This window comes from Anopheles coustani, chromosome 2 (assembly GCF_943734705.1).
Source record: "Anopheles coustani chromosome 2, idAnoCousDA_361_x.2, whole genome shotgun sequence".
NCBI lineage: Eukaryota > Metazoa > Arthropoda > Insecta > Diptera > Culicidae > Anopheles > Anopheles coustani.
Window position 1 is genome coordinate 27,590,946 of NC_071289.1, and position 24,967 is coordinate 27,615,912.

Here is a 24,967-nt window from a genome sequence, read left to right on the forward strand (position 1 = left end):
TCATTTCTGGTTATTCACATGTACTCGCAAACCTAAATAACTTATTACTAAAATACACTTCATCGCTGAGAATGTTAGAAAAATATCTGTTTGTTGTCCGTAGATCGTCCTAGCGTTTATAAATCGGGTGAAGTTCTTCATAGATATCATCTGCGCTGTAATTGCTCACTCTATTGTTATTTGATGGGACATCGTATGGGCCTGTGAACATGGATAGAAATCCTAGAAAGTTTGTGAAAGAAATCGAGATATGTAGTACTTACTCTCAAAAAGTTCACCGTATAGCACTGGATTCGTTGGAGGGACTGGTAATGGGTCAAATGATTTGCGTTCCACAGCTAACGTGTGTCCTTAAAACACAGTAGAGAGATTATTGTAAGCTATTGATCAGAACAAAACCATGCAGTACATACTCTCAACAACTTCATAGTGTTCCTCTTTAATTGCTGAAGGGCCAGCCAATAGGTCTAGTGATTTTCGTCGGGCGAACGAAACTGGTCTTGGGATTTCGATGGACGTAGATGTCGCTGGCTCGGTGGGAGCATTCATGTTTATCGGTTGAACAGATGCACTTCGTTTCCAATTCCAGTAGAACATACATAAAATCACTAAAAGCAGCAGTGCTATTACGACTCCCATGCAGCAGATAATAATTAAAGTCAGCTTATCAAGCATCTTCAAGAAATCCGAAAAGTACAGCACCTTCAAACAACAATACTTTCTTAACAACTATCGAGGCTTTTGATTGAGTATATTAGAACTGCTTGAATCACTCTTTTCCACCGTCTGAGTTTGTATGTTTTAAAAGGCCCGGGGGATAAACAAACCCTTTGTTTCAGTTTGCTAGAACACTTTTGACTATTTCGTTTCATTGGGGGGAACTAGTAAGAACCTTTGACTTCAGTACGGAGTTTCTTATCGCTTCGGTAACTTCGAAGTGATATTGGACCATAAGACTTTTTGTGCAATGAATCACCGTGAAAGTATTTGAATGTTTTCTGGACGAATGCATGAATTTATAATGATAATTAAATTTATTTGGTTATAGAGTTTACATTGAATCATTGTCACCTAGTCCGTCAGCACTAATCGTTTGATATTGTTGTATACACTTATGCGCAAATTTTGTTACAATTTGTACATTCTGAAAGTACTGTTATCTGGTTCGATTTCTTCATAGAGGAATTCATCTCTTTGAACAGTCTCGGTGGCGTTAGTAGAAGGTACCGCATTAACATCTGGAAAATAATAAAACATACTTTTGATAAATTCCGGCAAATTTAATGAGCACATCAGTCATTATGATGATTTCAATGATTAATATGAAACAGATCCTCTTAAGCTTGTATACCAAAACTAGATGTCTGGAGCGCTTACTTGGTTCAGCATAAACAATTTCCTTCGGTGGTGCTGATGCGCCTGGCACTGATTCAATCGATTCTTCTTGCTCACACGACCTGTTTTCTAATAAAATAGTGAACACGTTTTTGGTTTGTTTAAAAAAAGGGTTTGTGAAACTCACCTTTGCTAAATTCGAAACCTTGTTCCGGGGACACTGGAAGATTCCGCCTGCACTGAGCAGGTATGGTGGAAGAACCTTTAAGCGCAGATTCTAATAAAACCCTTCCTTTTCCTAGCAAGTACGTCATATACGCAACGACGATCAACAACAACAGTATTAAACCCAGCAGAAAATACACAAAGAAATCTGTCTCAGCCATTGTTCACTTCGTCTCGTTGATCGATCAAAATATCGTTGAGAGTCTTGGATGAATAGTGTTTATTGAACTGTGGCTAATAAAATGCGTGTTGGACTCAACTAGTAGAAATTTACTGGCTTTCTTATCATTCTCCACACTCATACATAATCAAGTAAACAATGTATGCTACTGCAAGCCAGTCAGGTTGTTACACATCGATTGAGTATTAGTCGCACCGATTGCAAGGGCTGTGACACTTTTCATCGTTTTTAGCATGTCATTAAGTACGTACAGATCCGGAATTCCATCACTAGTTGCCCACTAACAGCAGCATAATTTAAAAAAAAAACCTGTCGCGCGAACTTATAATAAATATAGAAACTTGTTTCTGGAAAAGGTCTGATAACGCTTAGTTCATTCACAAACAGAGGGCGCTGTGAGTAGCAGCTGAGCGACTATTCCGGAAATGTACACGAGCGTAAATCACCCACAATATGGCATTTGTCACAATTTCATACTTCAGATTAAGTGTTTTTACAAAAAATATTTTCAGTTTTGGCTTAACTTTAATTCCCAACTGTTTTCGTAAGTTCTAATTCGGGAGCCGTAAAAGAATATTGCTTGACCGAAACACTTTATCTGTAATTTGGAAGACAATTTGTGAAGTGCAGAGTGTTGCCATATTCAACCTGCCAAGACACGAATTAAATGAACTAGTGCTAATCATGTTACTATAACTTTTGTTATAATTTCACCAAACTACCGTTAAGGGCGGAAAAAGTATTACTTCCGTTTTGTATAAAAGCTCAGAATTAACTAATTGTTTGATGAATTTCATAATTCATCTCGCCCCGAGCTTAAGGGGGCCCCATGATGAAAACCCCAGATCGGAAAAGTAACTACCGATTTTATTTATTCTCGAAGTGGTATACATACTTTGATCAAAGTAACTACACATGTATTTTGATATTGCATTGTTAATTAAATAATTTTCACCTAAAAGCCGGTCAGATTAAGTTTTCATGAATCTTCTTTCTCATCAAATAATGTCCGTTTGAATTAAAATGCTCTCAATTTACGGTCCACCAGCAAAAGTCTGCATTGTTACCCGTTTAAATTGTTTGCATCTTCGCTGTTAAAATTGATAAAAAAAAATTGATAATTTGAGACCGATTTAAAAAACCCTATTGCGATTTAGCACACATAAAAAACATCTGTATGAACATCTGTGCTGAAAATATGTATAAAGGATTGCAAGCTGTGGTAAAAAATAAGTCCAATTTTGGCCATAGGTATAGAAAAATTTAGAGCAACGGAAATGTCTGGAGGGCCCCGTTTAACCAACCGCTTGGGGCTCCGAACGGATTGATCCGCTTCTGGTTACAGAACTTCATTTCACATAAGTGGTTGAATTTCGAAGACATCATCGCTGTTAACGGTCATTCTGGTGTTGCTAGAAGGTACCGCATCCTTATATAGAAAAAAGGAGAACATAATATCAATCATCATCATAAGATTTGGAAAACTGTCGAACATGTATAGCACTTGCATTGTGAAACTATTATTTGAATAAGCATTGTCATAATACTTCAAAAATCAAAACATAAGATCTATGATTCATTCCACTGTTGTGTGATAGTGTTTCCCCACGTGATCGTTTTGATAATAAAAGAAGTAATTGTGAAGTAAATTCCGACATTCCGACAATTTTCATCGAATGAGTGAGTTCAAAAAATGTCTATTAATTTAAGTACAAATCATAATTTTTTTCCCTAAAAATCATAGCTTATGTAGCTTTCTTTGTTGATCTTTCAAAGTAAATCGATCAGTATTAAAGTGCAAAAATGTACACTACTTTAGTTAAGCTTTGTGTTCACTATTCATGAATGTTTTCATCAGTTTCTCATTTTTGTGTATTCGTACTTTTTGTAGGGTGTATCTCTTCGTAGATATCATCGCTATCAGTTTGTTGTATTTCTTCATAGACATCGTCGCTTTCAACTGTCAGTTTGGTGTTGTTAGACAGTACATCATACTGATCTTGAAAATAGAGTAAAAACCAAAGTAAAATTTTATAATATTAATTCTCATAACAGGCCAAGCTTTGATTGCAATGGCTTTTGCTCAGAAAATATTGTAAAAATAATAAAAGGTATTTCTCTTACCAGCCGGAAATGCAAAATTTAGATCTGGAGGTACAAATGCTGCCGAACGTTGCAAAGTATCTGAGTTCCGCGCCGGATTGTTGGTGGAAGGCTTGCCCGACCGTTTTAACGAGAAACCTAGAATGTCTGGCATGTATAGAAATACTTTGGAACTAAATCATAGTTCGCTTCATCTAAAGGGTCTATGATAAATAATGGCAAATGATTGGCCTATGGTTGGTCGATTGAAATCGAGCTAACTATCTAACTTACTTTCATATCACATTTCTGGACTGTATTTTTCATATTGCTACAATCTTAATAAAATCATTACCTTCTACTGTATGGCCCTGCCCAGGGCTCGGAGGTACGGCTGGGGAAGCGTTTTGCATCTGTTTAAAAAATGTATTTCTTTGTCTTAGTAGATACGCGAAGTACAGAAGCAAGCCTAGTAACGCCATCAACAAGTATAATAAATGCTTAAATACTGTGGTGGAAAAAGCGCTGAGCAAAGGGTTGAATTATTAATCTGGAGTACCGAACAAGAAACTGCCTTCCGAAAGAGTGGCTAACGACTGATGAAAGTGAAACGTAATTCCGAACTGACTTACAATCAGTTGAATTTGTACCAAATTCTATGTTACTTTCTTATCATGCTTCGTTAGTGTGGTGTACTTCGGTTTCAGTGAAGTAGATCAGAAAAAATTCAACTGATTTCATGAAACGTATCTTTAGAAGATTGAAACGCAATTTGCTTTCTTCCATCCTGTCTTGTTCCAGCTTAACTACTCAGTTTATGGTATCAAAAGAAAACACGAAAAATTATCGTACAATATACTGGCACGAACAGAGTTCAAGCGGAATTATATTACATTTCTACAACATATGATTGCATACCAAAAAATCCTACAACTACGGTCTATTTGGCCACCATCGGTTTGGAGTAATTTGCATAAGTCTCATCCGTATCTTCCGTCTTATCCGTTGTGCTGGACACCTCCGATACAGATGGTACTGAGTTTCATCGTAGATGTGCTCCACACAGTATTTTCTCGGTGGAGTTTTACTGTTTGAGGTAAAGTTGTAGTTGCAAAAGCTCTTGCAGACATGAGCAAAGCCTGCCAAGGTAATACCAGCTTGACAACCTCAGTTTTTCTGCCAAAATAGCTTGCCTTGGCATTGCTCATGTGTGAAGTATCACCTTAAATTGTTGATAAGTTGTTGACGATAACATAGTTTTAAATTTTATTCTATACTCATTTTTTCATTAAAAATGAACAGCACCAGTTGTGTTTGAATGCGAATGGTTGTTTACGCTTGGTAGACTTGTTTGTTTACCTTTTCTTTACTATGTAATATTGAATGTCAAATATTGGCGAAGTTGCAACCAACATTTTTAGGTTGAACAAGATTTAGAATTTGCATATTGGCAGTGAAAGTTGGCGCCAACATTGCTCATGTCTGCAAGGGCTTTAAGGGAAGGTTTTCTTTCCACGATGTATAAAACTGTTGTTCACCGACACGTCGTAGTGCTCTGGCAGGAGTTCAAAACATGTTGATCGGTTTTGCATAGGAAAGATGAACTCCCTATCCTACTCACCAATGTTTCCATTTCGCAGATGCTTTGGTTGCACCCTGGTGTAGGTAACTTGCGGCACCTCATTCAGCGGATCGGACGATCGGTTTGAGTCGTTCCCGGGCTGGACACTTCCATCGACGATCTTCACCAGAGGAGCGGTTGCAGTAGCTTTGGATAATGTATTCCGATTGAGGCGTTTCATGTAACAAACGAGCGCATTTATAAAACAGAAAATAAGTTTTGATAAATTTCTGAATATTGGACATCAAAATTCCTCAAGTTTTAATAACGACTTTGAAAACATATCCTTGTAAGGTTTTATACAAAAGCTAAATGCCTGGAGCGCTTACTTGGTTCAGCATAAACAATTTCCTTCGGAAGTGCTGATGTGCCTAGCACTGGATCAATCGATTCATCTTGTACACACGACCTTTCTGATAAAGTAGTAGACAGTGATAAACTAGTAAACTTTTTCTGATAAAGATAAGTTTGTGGTTTGTTTAAAAAAAGGGTTTGTGAAACTCACCTTTGCTAAATGTGATACATTGTTCCGGAGGCACTGGCAAATTTCGCATGCGCTTGGCAGATATGGTGGGAGAACCATTAAGCGCAGATTCTAATAAAACTCTTCCTTTTCCTAGCAAGTACGCCATATACGCAATGACGATCAACAACAACACTATTAAAGACAGCAGAAAGTACGCAAAGAATTCTCTCTCAGCCATTGTTCACCTCGTCTCGTTGATCGATCGAAATATCGTTGAGAGTCTTGAATGAGTCGTGTTTCGTGAAATGTGGCTAATAAACTGCGTGGTGGGCTAGCTAGTGACTTCTCAACTAGAAGAAATTTATTGGTTTTCTTATCATTCTCCAAAATTATTTATTTTTACTGCTGCATAATCAAGTTAAAAATATATCCCACTGAAAGCCAGTCAGGTTGTTACACATCGATTGAATATTAGTCACACCGATTGCAAGGGCTGTGACACTGCTCACCGTTTCTAGCACGCCATTAAGCATGTTCTGAGCCGAAATTCCATCACTAGTTGCCCACTAACTGCAGCACAATTTAATGCGCACATTCTTTTATTTCTATTTTAAGAATTCTTAGTTTCGAAGTCCCGGGATGAAATGAGGCAATAAACCCTACTTTTTTAAAGTTCACGTAAATATGCTTTTTTTTAAATTACTCTAAGTGGCAACGGGCACTTGAACACGGGTTCACCAAGAGCGAAGCCGTAGTCATGTCTAGGAACCATAGCACAAGTTAGCTATTAACGGTGACCTACTTTTTTAAAGTTCACGTAAATATGCTTTTTTTTAAATAACTCTAAGTGGAAACGGGCTCTTGAACACGGGTTCACCAAGAGCGAAGCCGTAGTCATGTCTAGGAACCATAGCACAAGTTAAATATTAACGGTGACTCTGGTGTTGCTATAAGGTACCGCATTCTAAACTGCATCCTGTTGATGTTTCGAAGGTACGGTTTGAGAGGCATTTTCCATCTGCACAAGTAAGATATTTTTTTGTCCTAATAAGCACGCTATGTGCACAATCACTATAAATAAAGCTATCATTAAAACCACTAGCAAGTACAAAAGGAAGCATTTCTGATCCTTCGAGCTGTTTACAATTTTAAATTTTAATTTGCATTCTCATAATACTTCAAAAACTAAAAAAAAGATCCTACAATCATCCCACTGCTGTATGATATAGTTTCACTTGTTGTCGTTTTGATAAAGAAAGAATTATGGTATGAGTGAAACAATTTTGATTAGTGTACACACTCAATTTGAATGCTAACATCATAGCCATAGATTTTATTTTTCAAACTAATCGATCAGTATAACTGTGCTCTGTACACTACTTCAATTATGCTTTGTGTTCACTGTTTCACATTTTTGTAGTGTATCCGACCTTTACATAGGTTGCATGTGTTCTGAGATATCACCGCAATTAGTAGGTTGTATTTCATCATAGACATCGTCGCTTTGAACTATCAGTGTGGTATTGTTAGACGGTACATCATACTGATCTGGAAAATTAAATAAAAACATTGTAAAATTCTGTTACTTTAATTCTCGTAACAGACCAAGCTTTGATTCAAATGGTTTTTGCTCAGAAAAGATTGTATAAATATTAAAAATTCTCTTACCGTCACAAAATGCGAAATTTATTACTGGAGGGACAAATGCTGTCAAACGTTGCAAAGCATCTGGATTCTGTAACGGAGTATTGGTGGAAGACTTGCCCGGTTGTTTTAATGAGTACTCTAGAAAGTATGCCATGTATAGAAGCATTATGAACGAAATTATGGTTCACTTCATCTAAATGCTCATGAATCGTAGATGGAAATGAAGCATTTAAGAAACTATCGTAAATATTGGCCGATACTATCTATCCTATTTTTATATTACATTTCTGGACTGTATTTTTCATATTGCTACAATCTTAATAAAATCATTACCTTCTACTGTATGGCCCTGCCCAGGGCTCGGAGGAACGGCTGGGGAAGCGTTTTGCATCTGTTTAAAAAATGTATTTCTTTGTCTTAGTAGATACGCGAAGTACAGAAGCAAGCCTAGTAACGCCATCAACAAGTATAATAAATGCTTAAATACTGTGGTGGAAAAAGCGCTGAGCAAAGGGTTGAATTATTAATCTGGAGTACCGAACAAGAAACTGCCTTCCGAAAGAGTGGCTAACGACTGATGAAAGTGAAACGTAATTCCGAACTGACTTACAATCAGTTGAATTTGTACCAAATTCTATGTTACTTTCTTATCATGCTTCGTTAGTGTGGTGTACTTCGGTTTCAGTGAAGTAGATCAGAAAAAATTCAACTGATTTCATGAAACGTATCTTTAGAAGATTGAAACGCAATTTGTTTTCTTCCATCCTGTCTTGTTCCAGCTTAACTACTCAGTTTATGGTATCAAAAGAAAACACGAAAAATTATCGTACAATATACTGGCACGAACAGAGTTCAAGCGGAATTATATTACATTTCTACAACATATGATTGCATACCAAAAAATCCTACAACTACGGTTTATTAGGCCACCATCGGTTTGGAGTAATTTGCATCAGTCTCATCCGTATCTTCCGTCTTATCCGTTGTGCTGGACACCTCCGATACAGATGGTACTGAGTTTCATCGTAGATGTGCTCCACACAGTATTTTCTCGGTGGAGTTTTACTGTTTGAGGTAAAGTTGTAGTTGCAAAAGCTCTTGCAGACATGAGCAAAGCCTGCCAAGGTAATACCAGCTTGACAACCTCAGTTTTTCTGCCAAAATAGCTTGCCTTGGCATTGCTCATGTATGAAGTATCACCTTAAATTGTTGATAAGTTGTTGACGATAACATAGTTTTAAATTTTATTCTATACTCATTTTTTCATTAAAAATGAACAGCACCAGTTGTGTTTGAATGCGAATGGTTGTTTACGCTTGGTAGACTTGTTTGTTTACCTTTTCTTTACTATGTAATATTGAATGTCAAATATTGGCGAAGTTGCAACCAACATTTTTAGGTTGAACAAGATTTAGAATTTGCATATTGGCAGTGAAAGTTGGCGCCAACATTGCTCATGTCTGCAAGGGCTTTAAGGGAAGGTTTTCTTTCCACGATGTATAAAACTGTTGTTCACCGACACGTCGTAGTGCTCTGGCAGGAGTTCAAAACATGTTGATCGGTTTTGCATAGGAAAGATGAACTCCCTATCCTACTCACCAATGTTTCCATTTCGCAGATGCTTTGGTTGCACCCTGGTGTAGGTAACTTGCGGCACCTCATTCAGCGGATCGGACGATCGGTTTGAGTCGTTCCCGGGCTGGACACTTCCATCGACGATCTTCACCAGAGGAGCGGTTGCAGTAGCTTTGGATAATGTATTCCGATTGAGGCGTTTCATGTAACAAACGAGCGCATTTATAAAACAGAAAATAAGTTTTGATAAATTTCTGAATATTGGACATCAAAATTCCTCAAGTTTTAATAACGACTTTGAAAACATATCCTTGTAAGGTTTTATACAAAAGCTAAATGCCTGGAGCGCTTACTTGGTTCAGCATAAACAATTTCCTTCGGAAGTGCTGATGTGCCTAGCACTGGATCAATCGATTCATCTTGTACACACGACCTTTCTGATAAAGTAGTAGACAGTGATAAACTAGTAAACTTTTTCTGATAAAGATAAGTTTGTGGTTTGTTTAAAAAAAGGGTTTGTGAAACTCACCTTTGCTAAATGTGATACATTGTTCCGGAGGCACTGGCAAATTTCGCATGCGCTTGGCAGATATGGTGGGAGAACCATTAAGCGCAGATTCTAATAAAACTCTTCCTTTTCCTAGCAAGTACGCCATATACGCAATGACGATCAACAACAACACTATTAAAGACAGCAGAAAGTACGCAAAGAATTCTCTCTCAGCCATTGTTCACCTCGTCTCGTTGATCGATCGAAATATCGTTGAGAGTCTTGAATGAGTCGTGTTTCGTGAAATGTGGCTAATAAACTGCGTGGTGGGCTAGCTAGTGACTTCTCAACTAGAAGAAATTTATTGGTTTTCTTATCATTCTCCAAAATTATTTATTTTTACTGCTGCATAATCAAGTTAAAAATATATCCCACTGAAAGCCAGTCAGGTTGTTACACATCGATTGAATATTAGTCACACCGATTGCAAGGGCTGTGACACTGCTCACCGTTTCTAGCACGCCATTAAGCATGTTCTGAGCCGAAATTCCATCACTAGTTGCCCACTAACTGCAGCACAATTTAATGCGCACATTCTTTTATTTCTATTTTAAGAATTCTTAGTTTCGAAGTCCCGGGATGAAATGAGGCAATAAACCCTACTTTTTTAAAGTTCACGTAAATATGCTTTTTTTTAAATTACTCTAAGTGGCAACGGGCACTTGAACACGGGTTCACCAAGAGCGAAGCCGTAGTCATGTCTAGGAACCATAGCACAAGTTAGCTATTAACGGTGACCTACTTTTTTAAAGTTCACGTAAATATGCTTTTTTTTAAATAACTCTAAGTGGAAACGGGCTCTTGAACACGGGTTCACCAAGAGCGAAGCCGTAGTCATGTCTAGGAACCATAGCACAAGTTAAATATTAACGGTGACTCTGGTGTTGCTATAAGGTACCGCATTCTAAACTGCATCCTGTTGATGTTTCGAAGGTACGGTTTGAGAGGCATTTTCCATCTGCACAAGTAAGATATTTATTTGTCCTAATAAGCACGCTATGTGCACAATCACTATAAATAAAGCTATCATTAAAACCACTAGCAAGTACAAAAGGAAGCATTTCTGATCCTTCGAGCTGTTTACAATTTTAAATTTTAATTTGCATTCTCATAATACTTCAAAAACTAAAAAAAAGATCCTACAATCATCCCACTGCTGTATGATATAGTTTCACTTGTTGTCGTTTTGATAAAGAAAGAATTATGGTATGAGTGAAACAATTTTGATTGGTGTACACACTCAATTTGAATGCTAACATCATAGCCATAGATTTTATTTTTCAAACTAATCGATCAGTATAACTGTGCTCTGTACACTACTTCAATTATGCTTTGTGTTCACTGTTTCACATTTTTGTAGTGTATCCGACCTTTACATAGGTTGCATGTGTTCTGAGATATCACCGCAATTAGTAGGTTGTATTTCATCATAGACATCGTCGCGTTGAACTATCAGTGTGGTATTGTTAGACGGTACATCATACTGATCTGGAAAATTGAATAAAAACTTTGTAAAATTCTGTTACTTTAATTCTCGTAACAGACCAAGCTTTGATTCAAATGGTTTTTGCTCAGAAAAGATTGTATAAATATTAAAAATTCTCTTACCGTCACAAAATGTGAAATTTATTATTGGAGGGACAAATGTTGTCGAACGTTGCAAAGCATCTGGATTCTGTAGCGGAGTATTGGTGGAAGACTGTAGCGGAGTATTGGTGGAAGACGGTTGTTTTAATGAGTACTCTAGAAAGTATGCCATGTATAGAAGCATTATGAACGAAATTATGGTTCACTTCATCTAAATGCTCATGAATCGTAGATGGAAATGAAGCATTTAAGAAACTATCGTAAATATTGGCCGATACTATCTATGCTATTTTTATATTACATTTCTGGACTGTATTTTTCATAATGCTACAATATTACTACAATCGTTACCTTCTACTGTGTGACCCTGCCCAGGGTTTGGAGGTACGGCTGGGGTAGCGTTTTGCATATGTTTAAATAATATATTTCTTTGTCCTAGTAGATACGCGATGTACAGAAGCGCTATGACTAACGATCCTGTTAACGCCAGCACCAAGTATAAAATTAACACTCCTTCATCCATTGCTCACTACACTTAAATGCTTAAAGACTGAGGAGGAAATAAGCGTTGAATACCGAACGTTGAATCTGGTGTACCGAACAAGAAACTGGCATCCGAACGATTGGCTAGTGACTGATGAAAGTGAAACGTAACTCCGGCATGATTTACCATTGGTAAGTTGAATTTGTACAACATATCTATCTTACTTTCTTATCATGCTTCGAGACCAATGTTGTTTTCATTGGTATGTGACGGTATTAGTTGGTTAGTGTGGTGTTCGTCGGATTCTGTGAGGAGGATCAGAAAAAAATGCAACATTCCTGAAATGAAGTAAAACAAATCGAATTTACCTTATTGTTTTTACCATTAGAAGATTGAAGCAGAAGTTTGTTTCCTTTCATTTACATTTTCGTGCTGGACTACACAGTTTACGGCATCAAAAGAACACACGACAATTTATCATAAAATGTACTGGCACGAACAGAGATCAAGCGAAAATATATTATATTTCTACAAAATCTTATTTCATAAAAAAAAAACAATCCTACAACTAAGTTCTAATTGGCCACCATCGGTTTGGAGTAATTTGCATCAATCCCATCCGTCTCTTCCGTCAAACTGGTTGCAGCATTGTGATATAGTCAGGCAGTTCCTCTTTTATTTGATTTACAGCGGTGTATTTGAAAACGTTTTACGGAAATGCTCCTAGCAACAAAATTCGCAATACAGATACTTCGAGCTGCTTAGAAACTATTAAGTGACTAAGCATTCTCATAATACCTAAAAAACTAAAAAAAATTGATCCCTGATTCATCCCACAGCTTTGTGATATTGTTTTCTTATTTGATCGTTTTGATAAAGAAAGAAGTGTTTGTATGAAGTAAACACGTGCTGAAAAGAATGAGTTTAAAAATCTTTGATAGTGTACACATTTTATTTCTTTACTACAATTCATAGGCAAAGAACTTATTTTTCAAAGTAAATCAATCAGTATTACTGTGCAAAATAGTATACTACTTTAATTCTGCTTTTCACATTTTTGTAGCGTATCCGGGCTTTTCATAGGTTGTATGTTTTCGTAGATATCACTGCTATCAATAGGTTGTATTTCATCATAGACATCGTCATTCTGGTTGTCCGACGGTATTGAAAATTGAATAAAAGACATTGTAAAATTGTAGCAACCTTGTATTCCCTATATGTACGTGGATACTCAGTCCTCTCGCAGAGGGGAGGGTCTGGTCACGGTTGGGATTTGAACCCACGTCGTCGAGGTGGTGAGCCTCAGCGCTCATAGACCGATTTTCTAACCGGCGCTACCGCATGGCTGACGCGGATTTTATTCTATAAATAATAAAATTTATTGCTCTTACCGTCACGAAATGCGAAATTTAGCTCTAGAGGCATAAATGCTGTCCAATGTTGCAAAGCATCGGAGTTCTGCAGCGAAGTGTGTGTTGAAGGCAGGCCCGACCGTTTTAATGAGGACGCTAAAAAAAAGCCGTTTACAGAAACACGATAAATTAAATCGTGGTTCATTTAATCTTAATGTTTATGTATCGTTGATGAAAATGAATTATCAATCAATCAGAAAACTATAGTGAATAGGGGCTAATGTTTGCCGTATGATTCGTCGATTGAAACTGAAATAACTATCTATCTTACTTTCATATCACGTTTCTGGACTGTATTTTTCACATTGCTACAATTTTACTACAATCGTTACCTTCTACATTGTGACCCTGCCTAGGGTTCGGAGGTGCAGCTGGGGAAGCGTTTTGCGTCTGTTTGAGTAATATATTTCTTTGCCCTAGTAGATACGCGATGCACAGAAACACTATGAACAACGATCCTATTGACGCTGACAACAAGTATAATATGAACACTCTCCAAACCATTGTTCACTTTATCTAAATGTTTAAAGATTATGGTGGAAATAAGCGTTGAGCAAACTGTGGCTATTAATCTAGTGTACCGAACAAGAAACTGCCTTCCGAACGAGTGGCTAGTGACTGATGAAAGTGAAACGTAACTTCGACATGACTTCCAATCGGTTAGTTGAATTTGTACAACATTTCTATCTTACTTTCTTATCATGCTTCGAGACCAATTTTGTTTTCATTGGTATGTGATGGATTTAGTTAGTTAGTGTGGTGTACGTTGGTTTCTGTGAGGAGGACCAGAAAAAAATTGCAACATTACTTAAATGAAGTAAACCGATTCGAATTTACCTTATTTTATTAAACGTAGCTTCAGAAGTTTGTTTCTTTCCATTTACATTTTCATGCTTGACTACACAGTTTATGGCATCAAAAGAACACACGACAATTTATCATAAAATTTACTGGCACGAACAGAGTTCAAGCGAAAATATATGCTATTTCTACATGCAAACCTTATTGCATACCAAAACATTGTACAACTTCGTTCTAATTGGCTACCATCGGTTTGGAGTAATTTGCATCAATCCCATACGTATCTTCCGTCAAACTGGTTGCAGCATTGTGATATTGTCGGGCGGTTATTCTTTTATTTGATTTACAGTGGTGTTTTCAGTAACGTTTTACAGAAATGCGCCTTGTATCATAATTCGGATTTCAGAAACTTTGAGCTGTTTGCAAACTATTTAGTGAATAAGCATTCTCATAATACCTCAAAAACAAAACAAAAATTGAATCCTGATACATCCCAGTGTTGAAACTACCCAGTGGGAAACTGTATCACAAGTTTGCTTATTTGAACTTTGCGATAAAGAAAGAAGTGTTTGTATGAAATAAACTCGTTTCGAAAGGAATTTCGAACGTATGAATGAGTTGTAACTATTTCGATTAGTGTACAAATTTTATTTGTTTGCTACAATTTATAGCCAAAGAACTTGTTTTTCAAAGTAAACCGATTAGTGTTACTGTGCCCAATAGAACACTACTTTCATTAAGCTTTGTGTTCACTATCCCTGAATGCTTTAATCTGTTTCACATTTTTGTAGTGTATCCGGGCTTTTCGTAGGTTGTATGTGTACTTAGGTATCACCGCTATCAGTAGCTTGTATTTCTTCATAGACATCATCGCTTTCAACTGACAGTCTGGCGTTGTTAGACGGTACATCATACTGATCTTGAAAATAGAAAAAAAAACCATTGTAAAATGTTGTTACATTAACTTTCGTAATAGACCAAGCTTTGATTCAAATGGTGTTTACACAGAAAAGAGTGTATAAATAATAAAGTTTATTACTTTTGCCCTCACGAAATGCGAAATTTAACACTGGAGGCACAAATGTTGTCGAACGTTGTAAAGCATCTGAGTTCTGCGGCGAAGTGGTGGTGGAAGGCTTGCCCGACCGTTTTAATGAGAACCCTAGAAAGTATGACATGCATAGAAATACTATGAACTAAATCATGGTTCACTTCATTTAAATAATCATGATTCGTTGATAAAATGAAGCATTTAAGACACTATGGTAAATAGTGGCTAATGTTGGCCCTATAATTGGTCGATTGATATTGAAATAACTTTTTAACCTATCATGACTGAATTTTTCATATTGCTACAATTTTACTACAATCGTTACCTTCTACTGTATGGCCCAGCTTGGGGTTTGGAGATACGGCTGGAGAAGCGTTTTGCGTCTGTTTGAGTAATATATTTCTTTGCCCTAGTAGAAACGCGATGCACAGAAACGCTATGAACAACACTCCTATTAACGCCATCAACAAGAAAATTAGGAAAACTGTCTCATCCATTGTCCACTGTCATTAAACGGTTTAAGATTATGGTGGAAATAAGCGTTGAGCAAACTGTGGTTATTAATGTGGTGTACCGAACAAGAAACTGCCTTCCGAACGAGTGGCTAATGACTGATGAAAGTGAAACGTAACTTCGACATGACTTCCAATCGGTTAGTTGAATTTGTACAACATTTCTATCTTACTTTCTTATCATGCTTCGAGACCAATTTTGTTTTCATTGGTATGTGACGGTATTAGTTGGTTAGTGTGGTGTACGTCGGTTTCTGTGAGGAGGACCAGAAAAAAATTCAATACCGCATAAATAAAGTAAAACAAATCGAATTTACCTTATTTTATGAAACGCAGCTTTAGAAGATTGAAGCAGAAGTTTGTTTCTTTCCATTTACATTTTCATGCTTGACTACACTTTGTGGCATCAAAAGAACACACGACAATTTATCATAAAATGTACTGGCACGAACAGAGTAAAAGCGACAATATATATTATTTTTACAAAACCTTATTGCATACCAAAACATTCTACAACTACGTTCTAATTGGCCACCATCGATTTGGAGTAATTTGCAACAGTCCCATCCGTATCTTCCGTCAAACTGGTTGCAGCATTGTGATATTGTCGGGCGGTTATTCTTTTATTTGATTTACAGCGTAACGTTTACAGAAATGCGCCTTGTGTAAAAAATTCGGATTTCATAACTTTCGAGCTGTTTGCAAACTATTAAGTAAATGAGCATTCTTATCATACCTCAAAATAAAAAAAAATGACTCTTGATTCATCCCAGCATTGTGTGATATTCCCTATGTGATCGTTTCGATAAAGAAAGAAGTGTTTGTATGAAGTAAACACGTGTCAAAATGAGTTTCGAACGTATGAGTGAGTCATAAAAATTTCGATTAGTGTGCAAATTTTATTTGTTTGCTACGATTCATTATCATAGAATTTATGTTTCAAAGTAAACCGATCGAGTATTACTGTGCCCAATGGAACACTACTTTCATTAAGCTTTGTGTTCACTATCCCTGAATGCTTTAATCTGTTTCGCATTTTTGTAGTGTATCCGGGCTTTTCGTAGGTTGTATGTGTTCTTAGATATCACCGCTATCAGTAGCTTGCATTTCTTCATAGACATCGTCGATTTCAACTGCCACTCTGGCGTTGTTAGACGGTACATCATACTGATCTTGGAAATGGAATAAAAACCAAAGTAAAATGTTGCTACAGAATTTTTCTTAATAGGCCGAGCTTTGATTACAATGGTGTTTGGTCAGAAAAGATTGTATAAATAATAAAAGTTATTACTCTTACCAGCCGGAAATGCGAAATTTAGATCTGGAGGTACAAATGCTGCCGAACGTTGTAGAGTATCTGAGTTCTGCTGCGAAGTGTTGGTGGAAGACCGTTTGGCCGACCGTTTTAACGAGAACCCTAGAAAGTATGCCATGCATAGAAATACTATGAACTAAATCATGGTTCACTTCATCGAAATGATCATGGAATGAAGCATGAGAACTATGGTAAAGTCAATGGAGTAGTCAATATTTGCGTATGATTGGTCGATTGAAATTGAAATATCTATCTTACTATCATATCATATTTCTGGACTGAATTTTTCCTATTGCATTACCTTCTACTGTATGGCCCTGCCCAGGGTTCGGAGATACGGCCGGGGAAGCGTTTTGCGTTTGTTTAAATAATATATTTCTTTGCCCTAGTAGATACGCGATGCACAGAAATGCTATGAACAACGATCCTATTGACGCCAGCACCAAGCATATTACGAATGCCTCATCCATTGTTCACCTCACCGAAATGCTTAAAGATTATGGTGAAAATAAGCGTTGCGCAAACTGTAGTTATCAATCTGGTGCACCGAGCAATAAACTACCTTCCGAACGAGTGGCTAATGACTGATGAAAGTGAAACGTAACTCTGGCATTACTTACCAGTTGAAAACCGGCATTACTTACCATCAGTTGAAATTGTACGGAATATTTATCTTACTTTCTTATCATGCTTCTAGACCATTTTTCAGATTTATGAACTATTAGTTCATTTGTATGTGACGGTGTTAGTTGTTTAAAGTGGTGTTCGTCGGTTTCTGTGAGGTAGATCTAAAAACAAGTTTGACACCACATAAATGAAGTAGATGCAAATCAAATTTTACTTGATGAAACAATTTAGAAGATTGAAACGAAATATTTTTCCTACCATCCAGTTTGTGGAAGCTTAACTACACAGTTTACGGCATCAAAAGAACACACTAAAAAATATCATGAAATATACTGGCACGAACAGAGTTCAAGCGGAAATATATTATATTTCTACAAATCCTTATTGCATACAAAACAATCCTACAACTACGTTCTAGTTGGCCACCATCGGTTTGGAGTAATTTGCATCAGTCTCATCCGTCTCCTCCGTCTTATCAGTTGTGCTGGACACCTCCGACAGTGGAGGATACTGAATTTCATCGTAGATATGTTCGAGACTGTATTTTCTCGGCGGTGTTTTACTGTTTGCGGAAAAGTTGTAGTTGTAAGGGGAGGCTTTCTTTGCGCGATGTATAAAACTGTTGTTCACCGGCACGTCGTAGTGTTCTGGAAGGAGTACAAAATTAAATACATGAGCGGTTTTGCATAGGAAAGATGAACTCCCTATGCTACTCACCAATGTTTCCATTTCGCAGAGGTTTTGGTTGTACCCTGGTGTAGGTAACTTGCGGCAACTCTGGCAGCGGATCGGACGATCGGTTTGAGTCGTTCCCGGTCTGGACACTTCCATCGACGATCTTCACCGGTGGTGCGGTTGGCGTCGGTTTGGATAATGTGTTCCGGTTGAGGCGCTTCATGTAAAAGACGACCGACATCAGCAGACCGAGCGTGATCACCAGGAAGGAGATCGTCACGATCGCTTGTCGCTCGTTCGCTTCATTTTGCTGACCACGCGTATGATCGTCACTATCGTCGGATATTCCCACCAGAACGGGTTGGTTCCCGGATTCGAGGTAGACTAGCTGAGTGTCGGTATCGTTGGAGCTGTCGGTAATGGATGTCGCTGCGTCCTCGTACGTAACATTATCTTGCACTATGGTGGGATCTTCGATCTTTTTAACTGCGGTGTCTATGAAGGTGATTTCCACCCGGGAAGTGGTTGTAACGAGTTCGTACATACTCTCATTGCTGGCCGATCGCGAATGTCCCTTGGTTAGGACCATGCTCATCTCGGTGTTGTTCGGAAGATATTCGTGGTACGATTCGGCGTATGTTGCATTCGAAAGAATTTGACCGTTTGCTTCTGTGGTTGAGGTTATTGACAAATCAGTGGTTGTGCTTTCCCCGTCAAAGATTGTCGATAACGTGCCACTGGTAGTACTGGGTGTGGTATATGGTTCAGAAGGGCTACTACTACTACTACTACTATTACTACTACTGCTACTACTGCTAACGGTAGTCGAGGTAGTGGTTATACTGCTTTCCCTCATAATGGTATCATTATCGACCTTGATCCACTGCTCCGCCGAAATGCGCTCCGTACTTTCGGCGGAGAAACTGTTCTCCACCGTACGGGTAATGTTATCAAACATGACGACCTCATCGACCGGCAGGCAAAGGCCCGTCTGCGGGTGGCAAAGTCTGCCACTACAACTACACTTACTGACACACATCGTCCCATACGTTCCTTCCGGACATGGGGTCTCACAGCTAGAACGAGTGATAAAAGAATCAAAAGGCGAGTTTACATCTGCTTGAGGTGCACAAAAATTCGGTTCAAGACTCAACTATTTTCCCATCCATCCGTCAGCGCACCGGCAGTGACCGGTTTTAGTGTCACAATGTGAATAGTTCTGACAGTGACACCGATGTCGGCAGTTTACGCCCCAGGTACCATTCCTACATCCTACAAGCAGAAACAACTGAAAGGGGTTATAAACACATTACTTCTCATAACCTAACACTTACGCTGCAGGCAATGTTTTCCGGCGAAACCAGCCTCGCAGCTGCAAACGTTCGGCGCCTGACACACGCCATGGATGCATCCACCGCGGCATATCGGGCGGCATTCCGCCGTAGTGCCGTTATCGGTACGCTGCTCCTGATAGCCCTCGCAGCAAAACTCCACCCTTCGCGTCTTGGTAACGTTCTGCAGTGGGGAAAAAAGACAAGAAAAACACAATGAAACAGACTATAAATATCCACCGGAAGTTAGGTTATTTTTAGACTCCAGTGTTACGTAAACGTCCACTCCGTTGTTGCCAATTTATGTTTTCGAGGAGTTGTTCAAAATTCACCACAGCATACACACGCCAAATGGTTGGCCCTTCGGGGATGGTGGTCTTGCGTAGGGTACATTTTTAACGATCACTTTGAATGTCTTCATGCGCCCAACGACAAGTTGGCGCGAAGTTGATGAATGCATGCAACATACGCAAACCATTGCAGCATAATGAATCGAATTAAGAATTCAGTCCCTTGCGCTTGCCGATATTTATGACGAGCGGATGCATCGAAGTCCAAACAAGGTTGGATGCAAAAGTTTTTGAGAACGTTAGAACAAGTCAGAAAAAGTGAAATAATAAATCATTACTAGCACAAAAGAGTATTTATATTGTTTTTGATAAAAACTCTACCGCAATTTACTATTTAAAGTAATTAATTCATAGTTCATAATTTCACTGGAATTATTCTATTCAAAGCCCAAGAACTAAATTCAGTATGAAGTAAATGAACCTAAGGCAAAAATGATCATCGCAACTCAAACAAGCCATTAACATACATGAATTCCTTCACGCACGGAAAGGTACATTTAAATATTATTACCATTCCAGAATGTGAACTTCCTGTTCCGGCCGGTAACGATCGGTAAAAATGACAGATTTCCCACAGACCCGTCACCATTCATTCACACCAAAAACCCGCCAAAAGGTGCGTCTAGCATGAGCGTAACTATTCATTCACTACGTCACCAATGACCCTGGAAGTGGTTTCAGAACTATTGGACAGTTAAACTGTGTGAGCTCGCAGGGGAATCAAAAATTCCCTGTACGATTACGAACCGGCGGTTTCCTTGATTAAATTAATCCCCATCCATCAAGGGTGCCAGGGTGGGGCCCTGATCCGGTGCTGAAACAAAAGGCGGACGTAGCCGAAACTTCCCGATCCCAAGCCGAATACTAAGTGCGCTGGGAAGGGATTCTCCCATCGCATCTTCGAGCGTCGTCTCAAGAATGGTCGCGATGTCGGCGGACAGATAGCAACCAGCAAGATACCCGGTGCTGTGCGCTTATGATGGGTCTTTGTTTCTTATTTAATTCCATTCTCTTCCAGGTCCGTTCGTTCGTTCTGTGTACTTCCTGTTCTCGCGTGTTCGCGAGCCGCCGATGGCTTTGTGAATTTTATCGCCCGCCCTCGGTGTTTGCGATGTGGATTTGTTTGCATTTCGTGTGACGGATGAATGTCTCCTAATGCCGGCGATCCAGTGGAAAGATGAGTGAAGTCACGGGCTTAGCCTAGACTCGTCACCGTACGGGATCCCAATGCATCGCACCCAACCACCACCACCGGCTCACCGGGGAAGCGGAAGTCGCGAAATAAAATAATGGCTAACAATCGTTATTATTGCCGTAATAGGTGCGTGGACGGTGTATGCGTAAGAAAGTCGTTGATCGTGAACTCTACAGCGCCTTGCGACGTCGACGCGGTCAAACCGCACAAGCGGTAATTGATGTTTACGATCTGTTATGGGGCGCACAACCCTTTCTGGGCGGCATCGCCATTTCGGCAATGCGCTTTCGTGTGGTCAAACATAATGCGGTTTGACTGAATTTGCATGTGATTTATGGAGCTGATTGTGAGGACTGACGGGCAACGGGTCGATTTGTGGCTTCATTTGTTTGCTACATGACAACACGATTGCTTTTACTATTTATCGCTTCCCTTGGACAAAATGAACTAATGTATTATGTTAATTACTTCATGTGATGTCATGTTAGTGTTTTTATTTAATGTTTTTGACAATTGAACATACAACTTTGGATTTATGTTTTTATTTATTACTTTGTGATTGTTTTAAGATCATACTTGTTTAACGAACTTCCTTCACTTCCTTCAAGGTACTGATGTATTATATTAATTACTTCATTTGAATTCATGTTAGTGTTTTTCTTTAATATGTTTTGACAACTGAACATAGAGCTGTGAGTCAATTTTTACTTAGTAGTTATTTTGAGATCATACCTGTTTAACGAACACTTCTTTCACCTCCGTCCGGTAGGAAGTGCATCTTGGAGGGATTTCCAGACACCATTGTCTCGTCAGGACCTGTACCGTTTGATTTCGTGGAATTGTTTCAGTTTCGGTAAAGCTAGAAAAAAATATGGAGAGGCAAAAGAAATGCGATAAACTTCAGGAGACGATCAACCACACACATCCAGCAGCAGCTTGCTTCGAACTGGCCACTCATCACAGCTAACGATGGATCAACGTTTGCTGCCAACGTGTTCCAAAAAGAACGACAGCAGCAGCCCATTCGAAGCCCCTTTTCTCCTGCCTTCCAGAACCATCAATCATGTGGCAATTTAATAAATCGTTTTTGACGTATTATTAAACCGTGTTGAAGCAATCGAATCGCTGCCAACCTTGTGTACATTGGTTGATGTGCAGCGTTGACCGGATCAATTTAAAATTAACTAGCAAAAAATAAAAAAGACCCAGTATGCTTGTTTGGGTGCCTCTGAAGGGTTCGTCGGTTCATCGTTCGGTAATTTACTGCACTTTACGAAATAATCCCAATGCCGCAACAAGCGCGATCTTCTGCCAAGAAGAATGATCATAAATGTTCACACCGACAAACACGCACTCGCACGGGATTGCATCAAAGACGTTGTTTTCAACTGTTACTTTTCTTTCCTCAGTAGCAGATTTAGACGATTTGGATTTCTTTTCCCTTTTAATTGCGCGAGAGATAAACATGCGTTCCATGCCAGCCGGATTAACCGACCGTCTTTGCAGTATAAACCACTTGAGAACTGTTGAAAACGGTTGGATTGTTACAGCACGTCGAAACATTTTCGCCAGCCCAGCCTAAAAACGCCGATTTATTTGGCGTTTGGGCGGCGTGCTGAAGAAGTTCGTAATGGTGACTGAAGAAAGAGATTTTTGGGGAGAGAAGATTGGGGATGAATGGTAGCACGAAGAATGGTAGAATTAGAAACGAAAATGTGCTTGGGTTATGTAACAAGAAAGGAAGAAAATACTTCGATCGTATAACGGTTTGATTTGATTCTTGAAACATGGTTAATTAATTTAATGATTGTTATCGACGAAACTTATTCAAAATTCGTTCTAAACACTTCTCTAAGTTTATTTTTAAATAAATGTTGCACAACACAAACATCTGAACACTTAGTTTATCTTGTTTTTGATGTTGCATTCGTTTAGAACACCCTACTCTATTGGAACCGGTTGTCACTGGCGAAATGGAGCATAATTTATGTCCGAAACGTTCGAAATGCAAGGCCTCTGACACGCACGTTATGCAAGGGAGCTTATTTACGCCTCTTCCCGGGCATGAATTTGAGCTGCACCAGCCCAAATCTGTAGCACGCACGCACTCTGCAACGTTCCGATTCAAGGTTCCACTCGCTCAGGGCCTTGGCGCTCCTAATGCCCATCTTCCTGTTCGGTGAAATATAAACGAATTCACATGGGTTGTCTTACACTTTTCCCCCCTTTCTGGCTGCCGTCGCGGTTCATTCATGGATCGATTATAAAATGAAACCATTTTTCCTGCGGCTTAGCCCACCGGTTGCCAATCGATCGATGAGTCCTTTCTAAGCTCGTTAAGCCAACGTTCGGCAGACCCTGGAGCTTCGGTGGGTTTTTCATGGCGAGAGCGCGCACGCGCACACACACCCGTTTCTCATCAATCATCGTTGGTTGCGTAGCGGTGATTGGAAAAAATGACACCCCTGGTGCAGGTGGGATGGCCCCCGGGAGGAGCGTGGTCGTGGTTGAAAAACGGTTTCGTTCCATTCCCAGGACGGTGCGTCCCAGCGACGTGCAGCGGTCATTACGCAATACCTACCGTGATCGTCCAGGAGGTTTGTGGGTTGGAAAACACATGCCACGCAAACCTTTTTCCCGGGGCTGTGACAGAAAAAGCTCGGGAAAGGGAAAGGATAAGCGTGTGCAAAGTATGCGGAAGCGTTCCAGTGACCAGGTTGGGTTCAGTTGAAAATAAAAGGGGAGTACTGAGTGGCGTCATTGTTGCCACAGGAACCCCACAGCGGCCCGGTGAAAAACTGCAACATAACGCTGCCCGGCGCGGCTGATTACAGGGATGGGAGACATTAGCACCATTTACCCATCCGGACGGCTCCGAAATGACGTCCGGAGGTTCGCCAATTCGAACAATCGTGCTGCTCCCCAGCTGACGGCTATCGGTGTCTCTAGTTTGTAGCCGCTGCCACCAATTTTCCCGTGCCTTGAAGGATGGCAATTGTTCACCCGCGGGGCGGGAGCTTGGACAGGTCAGACCCGGCTTCTCCGGGCGTTAAATAAGCAGCCCTGCACCGACAGTGGGAAATGTTGCTTCGTCAGGGCGGTCCGCCCGGAATGGGGAACGAGGCAAACGCCCGAGACTCGGTGAGATAAGTAGCGCGGGTAGCGCCACAAAATGACGTGCCCCGGTTCGGCAGACGGTTTGGCACGGCTTTTCGGACGGCTTGTCCGGTGGGTGGGGCTGCTTTCAGGGCGATACCTTTTACCCGCACCGTGGGGAGTGCTTTGAGCTGGGTGGCTGGTGCGAATTACCAAGCATTACATTATCCAATTAATAAAGCAACGATTGACACCCGAAGGCGATTGGCGGTGAACCGTTTGTTTTGTGAGCAGCTGAGATGCAGGAGGAGAGTTTTTCCTCGAGGCCTTAGCGCGTTGAAGGACACGATGGCAGTAATGTTTAAATTAATAGATTATTTATGATTCGCTGGAATTAATTACCACTTAAACATTACCGAATCGAGATGGTCAACTGTTAATAGTTTTGACACCTTTGTCAGTTAACTACTTTTGCCTACAAAATTATTTTACAGATATTTTTTATCATGGTTAGATCACTTGATTTTCAATGCATTTATTTGATTTTTCCATCTCTTTTCACCTTTTAAGTTATTTTTCCATCTCTTAGCAAATGTGAATTTACCTCTCATATCGGTAGCAAACATTGTCGCCTTCTAGCGTATATGATTGGCATGTTGTTAGCAGACTCAGTACAAAGGCAAGCTCCCAGTAGTGAGCCAAACCAGGTTTAAGGTAATTCTTCATCATGCTTTCACCATTTGAATATCGTCATTGCACACGACACGATGAACTTCTGATGTTTCGTGCTTTGAATGATTCACACTCTGTTTTGAATTATATTTTATTATGATTTCTAGCACTCGTTAG

The 24,967-nt window shown here is 39.4% G+C and overlaps 1 protein-coding gene across 1 annotated transcript; it reads right to left on the reverse strand.

The window, feature by feature from the left end:
• Positions 1-17,854: 17,854 nt before the first annotated feature.
• Positions 17,855-24,847, reverse strand: LOC131264168 (uncharacterized). Its single transcript, XM_058266456.1, has 7 exons — positions 24,723-24,847; positions 21,755-21,881; positions 19,481-19,661; positions 19,301-19,418; positions 18,885-19,222; positions 18,189-18,815; positions 17,855-18,118 (listed from the first exon to the last, which is right to left on the reverse strand). Exons 1-7 carry the CDS (start codon positions 24,845-24,847, stop codon positions 17,886-17,888), a joined length of 1,749 nt encoding a protein of 582 aa, XP_058122439.1. The 3' UTR covers positions 17,855-17,885.
• Positions 24,848-24,967: the final 120 nt, after the last annotated feature.